Source organism: Lutra lutra, chromosome 18, assembly GCF_902655055.1.
Source record: "Lutra lutra chromosome 18, mLutLut1.2, whole genome shotgun sequence".
In the NCBI taxonomy this organism is placed as follows: Eukaryota; Metazoa; Chordata; class Mammalia; order Carnivora; family Mustelidae; genus Lutra; species Lutra lutra.
Window position 1 is genome coordinate 6227188 of NC_062295.1, and position 14293 is coordinate 6241480.

Here is a 14293-nt window from a genome sequence, read left to right on the forward strand (position 1 = left end):
GACTCTGGTGTTGCCGAGCATAGATCAAGCAATGACTGGGAACGCCGAGAAACTGTGGTCTAGGTGGGGTGCGCGGCAACACTGCAATGCTATGCTTTCTTTCCTCCTGTTCAGGGCTCCTTCTGGAACATTCTGGCACCCCTGGTGTCAGGGAGAAAGGGGTGTCTCTGCCAGTCCTCGGGGATGTTTGGACTGTCTGGAGACATTGTGGGTTGTCATAGCAGGAGCAGGAAGGTACGATGGCATCTAGGAAGTGGAGGCCAGGGACACTGCCTGACATGCACAGTGCACAGGAGGGCCCCCCAACATAGACGTGTCAGGCCCCAAATGTCAGTAGCGCTACTCAGAAAAACGCAGCTATGCCTTGGCTGACTGGCTTTCTGGTCTGTGAAAAAGTATATGGCTGCGTTCCAGGCTGTATGAAAAGGGTTAATGCATTTTTTAAAAAGCTCTGTTGCTTATAAATCTTTTAGAAAACCTGAATTAGCCTAGATCATCTCTCTATTATACTGACGACAAAGGGAACCACTCTTTTTTTCATTATTTATTCATATCTCACCTATTGCAGAGGTGTTTCAAACACAGACGCAATGAGACAAAATTCAGAATATAAATAAATGAAAGTACATGGAATCATCAGAAGAGAACACAGGCAAAGATACCAGTCCGTGTCCATGTTTCTTGTGTTGTTGTTAGCCTTGGGTCACTTCTCGGTTTCTTACTGGACAAAACAACTGTGAAAATTCCTTTCTTGTGGAGAGGTGGTGGACAATAGCAAACTGAGGGTGAATTTGTCCTGACTTCTCCCCATCCTCCAGAAACATGCGTCTGCTCCTCCTAAGCCTTTACTTGACCATGTACTACAAGGTAGCATCCGGAGTGTTAATCATTATTTCCAGCCCCACAGTGTTGAGCCCGTTTTATAGACCCAGAAATGTAGAAATAAAGATGGGTTATTCCCAAGGTCACACGGCAAGTTGTTGTGAGGGAGGGAAAAAAAAAAAAAAAACCCACCAAGTTACCCTGCAGGCTCATGTAATTACTAAAGCAAGATTCATAAGCCATAAATACAAAATCGCATGTTTATACCATATTCGTTTGTCTGAAAATTATTATCTTATCTTAGTAGACGGTAATTGCAGCTTTTTGGTATATGTGTCCTCAGTATCTCACTACTATACTGAACAGGAAAAAAAAAATTATATGGCTTATCCTCACATGAACAATTTATAAAAATCTCAAAATCACACACCTGCCGTAAAATTGAAATTCGCTAACTTACAATCATCTCACTCTTTGCCGGGAATAACCGTGCATAACTAATTAATGCCACGTTCACCAGGGAGACACACAGGCATCTCCAAATGTTGAAGCAACGTGTTGTGACTGCTTTCAGACGTGACTTAATTTAAATATTCCGGCAATATTCCTATCATTTTGGTTATAATGGTACCCTGTGCCTCTTTGCTGGTAATATTCCAAATGGAATCCTGAAACCACCCTTCGTGGTAAGATGAAATTCTCAATATTAGGAGGAGGAGGAGGAAGATACAGAAGGGCTAGGGGTGTGCGTGTGTCCATGTCTGTGTGTTCTAGAAGAGCAAAGTGCTGGTTGAAAATAGGAAATTCAGCGAGGGTGTCTTGCTGTATTGCAAACTGCGTGGAGTGCACTGGCTCCAAATGAGAACGTGTGAACCCAGCATCTTAAATGAAGGTTTCCCTTTTCCTCTGCTTGTTGGTTGAGGCTGCAGGAGACTGAGGGCGGAGGGGCAGCTCATGTTTGGAAAGAAAAGCAGAGGACAGCAGAGAGCAGATAGGGGCTGCAGTGGTAAGAGCCCTGAGCTTGGGTGGAAGCAAAGAGCAGAGACTGGAAACCAGAAACCTACTTCTGTTTCCAGAAGGTGACGTTTTCAGGATTCAGGTCATTCAGGTGATAGTGTGAATTTCCTGTAGCCGTTTGTGTACCAAAGTCCTTTGTGGGGAGATTTGTAGAGTCGACCCATGTCTTTACTCCAGTGCAGTTCAGCCTAACACCCCTTTTCTCCGTTCCACACACTGTCTTGCACTTTCAAGGAATTCCTTCCAGTTAGGGACAGGGGCACCCCATAAGCTAATAATTTCAATAAATGTGCTAAGGGAGAAGGGTGTTGTGTGAGCACCAAAGGAAGGTCCCTTAGCTCAGCTTGGGTTTTTAGAGAAGGCTCCAGAAGAAGAAGAAATGTAGGATGCCCTCAAGTCCAACCACTTCCTAAATTGCCATGCTGAGACCCCATTCTGCCATCCCCCCTCACACCCAGGGCTCCCCATCTTTTCTAAGCTGTCACCGAGCGAGCTGCATTTATTAGGATTTTCTATTTGTCACCAGTTGAAGACAAAGCTAACTGCCAAACCTCTGCTCTTCATGAGCTATGCAGTATATACTTTGTTACTGAAATTCCAACCAAAAATGGGTCATTCATCCTATGTCCGTGTATGGCTTCCATACTGTTTTCCCGATACTGAAAAAAAAAAAAAAAAATCAGGGTACCTGAGGGCTCAGTCAGTTAAGCATCTTACTCTTGGTTTTGGCTCAGGTCATGATCTCACAGTTGTGAGATGGAGCCCACGTCAGGCTCTGTGCTCGGTGTGGAGTTGGCTTCAGATGCTCTCTCCCTCTCACTCACATACTCTCTCTCTCTCTCAAATAAATAAATATAAAAGGAAATCCCACAGAAACTCCATGGCTACTTTTGTGGAGCCTGGGGTGACCCTCGGAGATACCCAACATCGAGACAGTGCTACAGGAAGATTCAGCAAGCATGCCTTCCCATTCATCCATTTCCTTTGATTGATTTGGTTTTCCCTTCCACATCCCTCCCAGCAAATGAAGAGCACAGGTTTCAGAGGGGCCCTATTCTCTTCTTCCTCACATCGGTAAAGAGAACCTTCTTGGCACGTTAATAGGTGATCATTTGCCCTGGGAGAGGGGGGTTCTGCTTGGACCATGGGGTGGGGACCACAGGAATGGATGGAAAACCTAGATTGAGTCAGCCAAGTCACTGTTGATTGTCAACATCAACTGAATGAGGATGGGCGATGAGTTGAAAACCTAGAGTCCGACCCCATTCCAGAGAGGGTCCTGCAGTTTCCAGACCACCATTCCCCACAAGCCACAGAGCTGGCTTTGGTCAGAGGCACCGCGATAGTTCATGGAATATGTAGATCATAAACGAAATACTAACTAGTGAATGGTTCCTGAGAAAGCTGAATCACCAGGTCTGCCATCTTCTCCACGCATTTGATCCCAGAGTCAGTGTGGACAGAGAAGCCTCAATGTCCGGTCTGTCTTCATGACCCCCATGTGGGAGAAACTGCCCTTTGGGCAATTGCCCACCAAAGGAGATCGCGGATCGATGATGCCTGGGTGGAAATGGCAAATGGATGGACTGGAGACACACCCCCAGACTCAGTAAACATCTGATATTAGAAGACAGCACCTGAACCCCAACACCCACCTAAAAGGAACCCCATGAGCCTGGCCTCACCAAATTCTTATTCTTAATTAGCCACTTAACTATAAAGCAGCTATTTATCCCATGCCTGCTATGTACCAGGCATATTGTCCGGGGACACAGTAGAGTGTTCTAATGGAGCATCAAAGAGTATTTGAAAAATTATTGGGATTCTAAGCTAAATGTCCAGCATCTGCTATAGGGTTTTGGTCTTGGTTCTCTGGGTCTCTTTGGATAAAGTGTTCCATAACTTTCTCCGGAAATTAGTTATGATGCATCTAAGTACAACCTCTCAGAGTTACCTTGAGAAGTGGTCTGAAGACACACTGTGCCATTTTGTGTATAGGAGAGATATAGTAGTATCCCAGGACAAAATCTCTTAAACTGGCCCAGGGCAATGATGAAATTCACACGTAGATCCTTGGGAATGCTTTCGGGGCAGGTCCTAGGAAAACATCTGACAGCAGGCACTAGCCTATGTGTGTGTGCTTTTCTGGCTATACAGCAACCATGCTTTCAGGTTTAATTTCTGAATGTCTCATCCTCAGACTATGCCTTCTCCGTTTAGGACCTTTCTACATTTAATATAACCCTAGGAACAGAAGTCATCACCCATTATCAGAATGTTTTTCAGAATTCTCTCTAGCATTTTGTGTGTGTGTGTTTGGGTTTGGTGTGAATTCTTGTTCGAAATTCCAGCCAGTTTTAAAGTGTAACCTCTGTGATGTTTAAAAAAAAAAAAAAAAAAAAAGTTGTGAATTGAATGCATCTATAGACAAAACCACCATGAATCAGTGGTTCTTAAATTTTATTTTTGGCGGGGAGGAGAGGGTTATGTCACAGATGCCTTTACTAATCTGATTAAAAATGTGTTTTCCCTAGGAAAATGTTAGTGTAGCCATACATATGTCCATACACAATAATACACAGATGTCAGGGAATTTATGGGCCCATATCTGTTCAAAAACAGCTAGATTTAAACGCATTAAAATTTTAATTTATTTTCCACTTGGAAGGGGCAGCAAGGTAGAGCGGTTTTAAATAGCCTCTCCTTCAGGAATGCATTTGTGGTGGGGATAGATTCTATTACACAAACAGATTGTATAGTCTGGCCATCCTATGCTTTCGTTCCTTTTTTTTTTTTTTTAAGTAAACTAATTTGCTACAGTGTCATCATCCCCTGCTTGCATTCAACCAAATATTTAGCTACCGTTATTACCTTTCTAAGAAAATGAGTTGTGCATTTGCATTATGTTCTTGCAAAAACGTATTGCAGGCCTGAAGTGATTGGCAAGCAATACAATTACCTTTGCATGGCTAGACAGACCGCCTTGTCATTAAAATTGGACTATACTTGTTCAACGCACGATGGCAACTCCCTTCTATTGTTCGGGGCCCACGGTTCATTTATCTATAGATCCATACTAGCCATCGACTCCTGCCCTCCGTTCCCTACACATCTGCTATTTTAAGTGCACCTGTTTCTTGGGGCTTTTAAAAAGCATTTGGACACATTCCTGGAAACCAGCGTGAGAGTCTGGAAAAGCTTTCCTATAACCACCCCTCCTTAAATGAGGGCCTAGGAGACTGGTCTGTCTCCCAGCTCAGTGCCATCACGATGTAAAGAAAAAGAACACGTGGAGGGCGGTGTCCCACCGATCGATGAGCCAGTTCATCCCCTGGCCAGCAGCATCAGTGTCCCCGGGTCCTGGTTAGAAATTAGAACTCTTAGACCCCCATCCAGATCTATTGGATCAGAAACTCTGAACTGGGTGACGGGGTATGATGAGGGAGAAGTGGGCTAATTAGCACAGGATGCTTAGACCAGGAACCGACACAGTCATCATTCTAGAAATGTGAGGGCCAGTAGTGTAGTAGTGTATCAGCTATCACCAGCCACTGAGGAGGTGAAAATGCATCTTGGGGAAAGGGGCAGCCCGTCAGTTGGCTTTCAGACCACCAACGAGGCCAACCATATCGGTTCCTTGTTTTTTAGAGTTATCCTGAAAAGAGAGTACTCACCCCCTCCATCATCACCCAACTGACCCCCTCCCGACTCCCCCCCACAACGCACTCGGTGAAAACAGGCGCTCCCTGCGAGGTGTGGTTTTCATCGCGGTGGGAATTCTCGGTTTCCTTTCTCCGTGGAGCCACTCAGTCTGCTGGGCCTCTGGACCCTGCAGGCCCCCATAAGGAGCCGGGGACCCTCTGGACACTAGGACTTGCATAGTCTGTTCCCTTTGCCTGGACTGCTCTTCCTCCCTCTCCACCTGGCTGAGGCTTTGAGATTTCCCAGGCACTTGCGCAGATAACCTCACTTCCGCTGCCAGCCCTCCTCCCTCTGCTACCCTTTCCCAGCACCCGCTCCTCGACCCCCATGCAAGCCGCGATTTTATATGTATGTACGTGTGCATACATGGCTTTGCAACCATGCGACCCCTCCCTGTAAAGCTCCCTGAGGGCAGGCTTAGTGATGGACATGCTCGGGCTTGTCTCTGCCTTAGTACAGTTGTTGGGGGCTAGTAAGCATCTCGGGGAAAGAGTGGTCATCATTCAGTTTGTGGGAGCTTGTCGACGTGAGGATGTTGGACCACCTTTTCTCTTTGGTTCTCCATCTCATAGATGTGGGATGTCCGAATCCCAAAGGAATTTTCTGTGGCTGACGGTGGAGGGCCAAGCCAGGCACAGAGATTCCCCTGCTCAGGAAAGGCCAAGGCCAGGACCCGTCTACAGATATGTAGACAGAGGCATTACTTTCCATGTCGATATTAATATGTAGTTAAAATATGAATCTTTTGTTCACCCCTGGATCACTTTCTGTTCTCTGATGTCAAGCTCCTTGCTTGTGGCTTTGCGGGCAGCACCCTCACTGCATCCTCCTTTGAGTTGACCACTGCCCAGCCTCTTGCCCCATTTTACAGATGAGCACGGGATGCTCAGAGAGCTTCAGTGACGAGCTCAGTGGCTCACAGCTGCTGGCTGGTGAGGCTGTGACCAGATGCGTACGTGGTTCCCATCTGACTTGGCTCTTGAATGCTGACCTGTTTTGGGAGGAGGATGTTGGGAGAGCAGGTGTTCCCAGCAAAGGCATAGGATGGAAAGAACGGGGCAGAAGCAGAACCCGTTTCTCCACAGCTACACGACTCACCTCTAAATATTTGTCACCCAGCAGACGAAATTTATGTCACTCTCCCCAGGTTCCTCGGGTCTGTTGCAAGTCCTGCTGGCAGAGGATGGCCCCGCCTTCTGACCCCCAGCAGACACACTGTCTTAATGTTGGGAATGCTGAAAGCATAGCTCAGGACACTGCGTACCTCAGCATCTCAGATGAGGGTTTTAGGCTGCTTGACGAGTGCTCTTGTGAACTGTGGTCCTCTCCGATCAAGGTGAAAATAGCCGAAAGTAATTCCTGCCAACCTCCTTAGCGTGTGAAGTCCCTGTCACATTTTTAAGGATAATGGTACTTGGGGGTCTGGCCAATCAAGTCTGAAAAGCTCCAAGAAGCACTCTCCAGGGTTCTCCAGCAAACCAGTGTCACAGCCGTGTGTGTGTGTGTGTGTGTGTGTGTGTGTGTGTGTGTGTGTGTGTGTTTCGAGTGCCTTCCTCTGGCTCCATGTGCTTGGCTTACATGTGGGTCCGCTCTGCCCCTGAAACCTGACGGCCCTGCCTCTGGTAATCAAAGTCGTGTTTCTGTTAGAACCCAGTTCCCTTCGATGGTGGGGCTCACTGGTCCATTGCCAGAATCATAAAGCATCTTTGAGCTCCATGGGGAGATCTCAGGGAAGGCTCTCAATAACCACTACCGCCCTGCGGAAAACACGCATTTTTGGTGACACCTGCTTTCATAGTCCGTCCTTCCTGTGATCCTCCCGGAATCTGCATGCGGCATCAGGTCTCCGTGTGATCGCCATGAAACCCACTGTAATGCTTAGGAACTGCGAGCCGGTTTCCCGCGATCACATGGCTGTAAGCTTTTCTTCCTGGCCCTTTCGCTCAAGGTATACCAAGAAAACTCTGAAAAAGTCCAGGAGATTTTCCGCCTCCTATGAAGTCCTTTCTCTCCGGAATGACAGTTTGGATGGTGACAGGAGAGCCACAGTGAGGCCAGGGCTGTTCAGTCATAATGTGGGGCTTGCTTGGTCTGGATGTAATTTATAAAAACATACACAAAGTACATGTATGTGTATACGTGTATACACGGGCGCACATGTACGTACACACATGTGCAAACACGCCACTGCACACCTTTTACACCATATACGTCCATCTGCACACACACACACACACACTTATGCACATGTTACACACACATCCACACCATGCATGCATACAGCACACACATGTATATATACAAACACATATTTTCTTGTACACACGTACACACATGCTCACACATATATATAATCAGAGATATTTTCCTATATTTGCCACAAAAGAGTAGCACCCAGAATTACCAAATATAATACTGTAGGGTGGGAGAACGTAGAACAGTTCTGGAATCATCTGGGCCATCTGGATCTCCTAAAGTCCTTCAGCTCCCACGCGTACTGAAAATGAGGCCGTCTGCCCTCCCCACCCTTTATCAATATTACATTTTAAGCAGATGATTTTCTTATCCTCCTGCGGGGAGCTCTGCGATAGGACTGAATGCAAACTCTGACCCTCCTGTCTGTCTAGGCCACTTAAACTGCCCTCCCCCTTGCATTTCCACACCCCTTTGTGAAAGAGTGGGGAGTCTGGTGTCCAGCATGCCATCACGTCCTGATTCTGGGCCAGCACCGAACCCCGGCCTAATTTTCTCGGGCTGACAGAGTACTGTTGTCTCCAACCTCCTTAACCAATGTGAAAACTCTCCTCAGTTCCTGTGTTTCGGATCCCGTGACCAGACTAACTTCGCCAGTGCGGGGGTTGGTGTGTCTGCATGGGGAAATGCACTAATATGGATGTTTCTCTTTGTGTGTGTGCCCTTGCAGTGTTGTTTACCAGGATGGATTTTATGGTGCAGACATTTATGTAAGTACTCACTACTGTGCATGCCACCCCTGTTTCCTCCCGGAGTCATTCTGTTTACAAGTTTGCTGCCAGTTTCCTCTTCGCGGTCTGTGGGACAGGGTCCCCGGGCGGATCCGAAGGGCAGAAGACCTTTTCCCGTGACCATCATGACTGCTATGGGGTGGCACTAGCTCCTTCGTTAACTTCAGAAGACATGCCCCCGAAAAGATACGGCGTTTCTCTGGTGTCAAAGACTCTCCCCCGACCCCCAGCCCCCAAAAAAATCACTTGAAAGTTTTCAGTATGGTCCGTGTGCTTGCAGTATAATATTTGGGTTAAAAGCTGGAGTTACCAGCCATAGAGGGTTAAAAGATATTTTCATGGCGGCTTTTCTTTTTTTGTTGTTTTCCCGTTAATGCATTCACTTGTTCATAGTAATAGCTCTAGAAGAACCCCTCCCACTCCCTCTGGATGATTTTAGCCAGAAGCATCTCTAACAAGATGTATGCCAGCTTGACCACGAAACCCTATTTTCTTCCTTATTCTTTCCGTTTCCCGCCCTAACCATTACCGGACTTAGAAGTGTTTGTTGAATTTAGAATTGTTTATTAAATGGTCCCACCTTTTTAGGCTTTTCGCTTTTAGAAAAGAGTAGGGTGGTTCTCAGTGGGACCACAATTAAACTTACCTAAATGGACCTGGAGGCACTTTTTCTCCCACATCATGATATTAGCTGCAGTGTTAAGAACATAACCTGGCGAAATTCAGCTTAAAATAGATGAGCAGGGCCAGGGGCTGTTTTTTAAATCATATACTTTTTTGTTACAAGTGACCTCAGATAAGTTCACTGGAATCCTATTTGTCGCGTATAAACTAGGTAACAAAAATAAAACCATACTTCTGACCAAATTGATAGCATTTACTAGAAAATGGTAAAGACACTATTAATTTTCTTCCTTTTGAGTTTCAAATAATCACAAATTTGAGACACAGTGTTAATCTCCATCAATGATACATATAGTTGAGTTCTACTATCATTGCACCAAATACACATATTATAATCTGTGGGTCAGGTTTTTTTGGTTTTGTCTTTTCAAAATAAAACGAACAAACATTCTGTACCCAGTAAACAACAAATTTCTTATTTTTTGTGTAGCTTAATCCATGCCTCCAGATATGCTCTTCAAGAAACAAACAACTTTCAATGCATACCATTATAAATAGAGAGGCAGACTGGGGCTGGACATCTCAACCCCATTCACATGCTTGGAAACCCAATGAACCCTACGTCAGTCTACACCATTCCCCAAGGTAGCCTCTAGGTAGAGCACACCTCTTGGGCTTCCTTAGGGCTTTTTTTTTTTTTAATTTGGGAAAAAGGGAGACGAGAAAAGATGAAAAATGAGGGGGAAAAGTAATCTACCAAAAAAAAAAAAAAAAAAAAAACCCAAAACCAAAAAACTCTCTCCATCAACACCCACCAGTGGGAGTAGGGGAGTGTGTGTTGGTAAGCCTAGCTGAAAACAGAGATAGCGACTGTTTATTGAGCGTCTGCCTCTCTGTGTGCCTCAGTTTCTTCATTTGTAAACTGAGAGCAACTGGTTGAATTACTAATTTGTGCCGTCCTGCGGATCTTCCCTGTGGGTGTCTTTTGCTGCTTCCTAGATGTCTGAGTAGCAGGAAGGAAGAGCTGGCCAAAGGGAGAGTCTGTCGGATCACAGACATGGGGAAAGGATGCACTAGGAAGAGGAGTGGGCAGGCGTGTCTGTGCCGGTCAGCGCCAGAGCCTACAAGGGCAATGAATCCATGAGAGCAGAGCAAGTGGAGGGAGCAGAGACCCGCAGGAGGAGGCACCTGTGCCAGCTTCCAGGCTAAGGCGAGAAGATCAATTCCATTCAAGGAGGAAAGCTACAAAAAACGTCTTTAAGTTCCTTTAGTGGCTTTTGTTCCTCCCCCTCCCCCCCGAGTCATCATCTCTGGGCCAAGCCTGCCGGGCGCAGTGGCGTAGCCCCCGCAGGTGTCTGGGTGGTGCGCGGGCAAGGATTCTGTCCGGGGGTGGCCTTTCTTGATTCTGCGATGCTGCGCTTCCCGGTGTCAAAGTTTAGAAGACCGTTTCTCTCGTTCTTTGCAAGCCACTCTTCTAGCCAAAAAAAAAAAAAAAAAAAAATTATTTTCCCGCTGTTCATATTAAATGACAATAAGATTTTTCAGGGGGTGTTTCCAAATAGGCAGTCAGGGTTCAGAAGCACTTACTGAAATGACTTGGAGGCTTGTCCACTCAGCACTTGTTTCTGTCATCTTTCCAAGGAGACAACTTAGACCTTGCAAACCTTCCTGATTATTCTGCTCCATGTAAGATGGCAAGCTTGGTGTGTGTCTTTGGGGCACAGTGACAGACTAGACCACCTGTTACAGCAGCCAAACAAGGGCTCATCAATGGCCTTATGTCCATTTCAGGGAAAGAAAGACTACGAATATTTCCTGCACTCTGAAGTTTATGAAGCAGGATTCCTCTTGGCTAGAAGTACCTTACACTCTGGAATGTGCTTTTTCAAACTGACTCCCCTGCCTCCCTCCCTTTCAGTACTGGTCTGTTCTGATGACTGGTACTGTCCCTGGGGCACCGTTTCTTAAAGGAATGATGAGTAACAAGGTTCAGAGGAAAAGCTTGTGAGGTTCTCTCTTATTTAAAGAAAGTTTCTGGCTTGCTCCTTTAATCTCATTAAAACAGTGCACAATAAATAGGGTTAGGGCAATCCTGAGAGGTCCTGGGACATGTGATAGACACATGGGTCCCCTCTAATAGGTTTAAATGTCCTCTTTGATTTTAACTTTACTGGGTAGAGTAGTGAGCTTCTACTTCGGTCACTGCTAAGGACGGCACAGGCAGGCCACCCTCTAGCTCTTCCTGCTCAAGCGCTACCCCCCTCACAAGCTGTCCCAGCACACGCACCAGACCACGGCCTCCACCCTTACTGTCTGTCCTGCAAGTCCTTTCCATCTGCAGGTCCTTCCCCACCTGACGTTGGAGCCCTTGGGCATTTCTCAGTCCCAAGAGAGCACATAGGGTTTGAAGGACCTGCAGGGGAAGCTCGGACTCTGGCCACAGGGGACATATTCAGGCCCAGTGTGGATGGCCACTTAGTAGAGAGGATGTAGCACGTTTCGAAACCAGGAAGGTTGGCAGCATAAAAGGTCATTACCTGGGTCCTTCCCACTCAAGGACATGCTACACACACACCACGCACACACACACACACACACACACTCTTTTATTTCAAAAGATAGGAATTTAGCTTACACAACTAGCCTATCAAATCTGCAGGTTCACCATGATTACTCAGTGGTGCACATTGAAATGATTTTTTTCATGAGAAAGTGAGTCAAGATAAAGAAAAAAAAATAGTAGTAGTGATCCATGGGGTTGACAACCTGTTTGAAAAGTTGGAGTGGAAGGACCAAGTCTCCTGGGCCTACAAAGCAATCTGTTCTGTTTGGGGGTGAAAGTATGGAACTCATGGGACCAGAATGGCCACAGAGCTGAGAGTAAGTGTGGCTTAAGTCCATTTAGCCCGACGTTTGTCTTCCACGCTCAGGGAGAGAGCCGAGGGTATGGCATTGGATCAAGAGATAACTATTGAAAATGGAAGTAAGGCCATTATACTAGAGCTATTTAAAAAGAAGTACTAAGTGGAAAGTGCGGTGAGATAGTGATGGGAAGAAGAGAAGAGAGAACAGGTGGGGAGAGGGCAGACAGAAAGAGAGGACCACTGATAGAGGATAGAAATGTTAACCGTGTTCCCTTTTCGTAAGAAAGCCCTAAGCTTTCCACCCGTCCATGCAGCCACGAGGCTGGTACGTCTCCATGAGACTCCAGTGCCTGTTCTCATGATTCTTAAATTCTGTTAGGGCAACACAGAACCTCTCCAAATAAACCCAAGTCCTTATTCCTAGGACCCTACTTTCAATGGGAGTTGACTATGAGTCCACTAAGATGAGGCAGGTCAGTCAGTCACCACGGGGGCAGCCGACCACCAAGGAGTTAAGCATTACTGTGTGGGACAAGAAGGTCAGCCCTTACTGCCTGGCCTCCCCCTTGGACCCCCGGAGGGGAGGAGTTGCCTCTACCCATTGCCTCCAATTTTGTTTTCAGAGGGGGAAACTTTGCTTTGGAAAAGAGATGAAATGGTTTGTCCAGAAAAGTTCATTGACATGGGGGTCTGAGCCTGCATGATCTGGCTTCATTCAGTGCTTAAGCCCAGAGCCAACAGGGCAACCTTGTTGCCCTCACTGAGCCAGACTCAGAAATGCAGAAAAAGGAAAGGAGGAAGATCAGAAATCAGAGCATAATGGAGAGGATAATGAAATAGGCGGGTCATGGGGAATAGTATCTCGACTTGAAACTTTCCAATAAGCACTGGGAGAGAGGGAGAGAGGCCTAGAATTTTGACAGGCATAGGTCCATAGGCTTAAATTTATTAAATCTAAGGCCAAGTGAAGATTAAGACACACACACACACACACACACACCCCTTTATAAGGTGGGTTCCTAAATCTCTTACGGTGTTCTACCACCTTGATCTCTGCCCTAGAACTAAAACATTTCACTTTAAACTAGAACTACTCACAAGAAAGATTAGGCTTGCCCCCCAAAACTCTCACATCCAAAAATTGCATCCTATCCAAGGGGTTCTACTTGAGATTTTGTTGGTATTGGACTTGAATGAGGTTGTGGCATGTCCACGTTAGATAGATAGATGATAGATAGATATGTCAGCAACTTCTCTAGACACATGCACGCACAGTTTTTCCAGTCATATATCTTAAAAGCAGCTTTGGTAGCTCAGTGTAATTCATTCATTCACGAAATTCAGTTGCACTCTCTGTTGTTACTCGATATTCAATTTTTAAAAACAAAGGTATTGATACAGTCTTAACTGCCCCAATAATTAGGCATCAAAGCGAAATCCTCTGGTATTCCAGAGAACTCTAATCATGAAATAAAGAGAGAAATTTGAAGTAGTTAATTTGAACTGTTGCATTATGCTTAGAAGGATAAGAAGCCATGAAAGTATCCTTTTTTCTTCTCTAAAACTAAACGCAGGTTGTGGCACAAACACAATCAGTAGGGTTAGATCCCCACCTGCACGTTCTGGATTCTCTGGGTTACGGAGCTCCGAGGCTAAAACCTCCTCCTCTTGGTTCAGTGGGTCATTCTCGGATCTTAGGGACTTAAGAGAAGCAAACTTGTAAATGAATTGCTCTGGAATTTCTGTCTGACTTATGCGTTTTCTTTTATTTATTTCATTTTTGCATTGAAAACATTACATTTCTGTTTCCTTATAGAGTAGTGTATCAAGAGCCTGTGTATGGCAATAAATTGCTGCAGGTATGAAATCCCGACTGGCGGGAAACCTCATCACTATGATTGTGGGTTTGCTGTGAAATCCTACTAACAAGACGATTCTGGGGAGGGGAGACGTTCTCTAACATAGGAGGAGGAAAGACTTAACTGAATTTTCCAGTTTCGATGTGAATGCTTCTAGAATAGAGATGCGTACCCTCAGATTCCCCTATTCACTAGATCGTGAGTGTATCAAAATGGAGATTCTGACGTGGCTATAAATTTCCTGGCTTAAAATGCATCTATACCCAATTAATATAAACTCAGCGAAAAGACTTGCAAGGTTTCATTGTATCAGCTGTCTCGGTAACTTTGTAGTAGGTTCCTGGAGTCAACTGGAATGGTTAAACAGAAAACGTATTCATCCTGCATCAAGGGTCAGCATAGCTAATGTAACTTTCCCTGG

At 45.7% G+C, this 14293-nt stretch overlaps 1 protein-coding gene across 8 annotated transcripts in view; it reads left to right on the forward strand.

Moving 5' to 3' along the window:
* Nucleotides 1-14293, forward strand: part of RBFOX1 (RNA binding fox-1 homolog 1) — a 2072285-nt gene that overhangs the window by 2015418 nt on the left and 42574 nt on the right. For 4 of the 8 annotated variants that reach the window (XM_047713056.1, XM_047713053.1, XM_047713055.1 and 1 more), the window contains one exon: nt 8465-8504. In XM_047713056.1, the coding sequence (XP_047569012.1) occupies nt 8465-8504 (40 nt within the window). Of the gene's footprint in view, nt 1-8464; nt 8505-13829; nt 13873-14293 lie in introns of all 8 variants that reach the window. The other 4 variants (XM_047713052.1, XM_047713057.1, XM_047713058.1 and 1 more) reach the window with 1 other exon arrangement.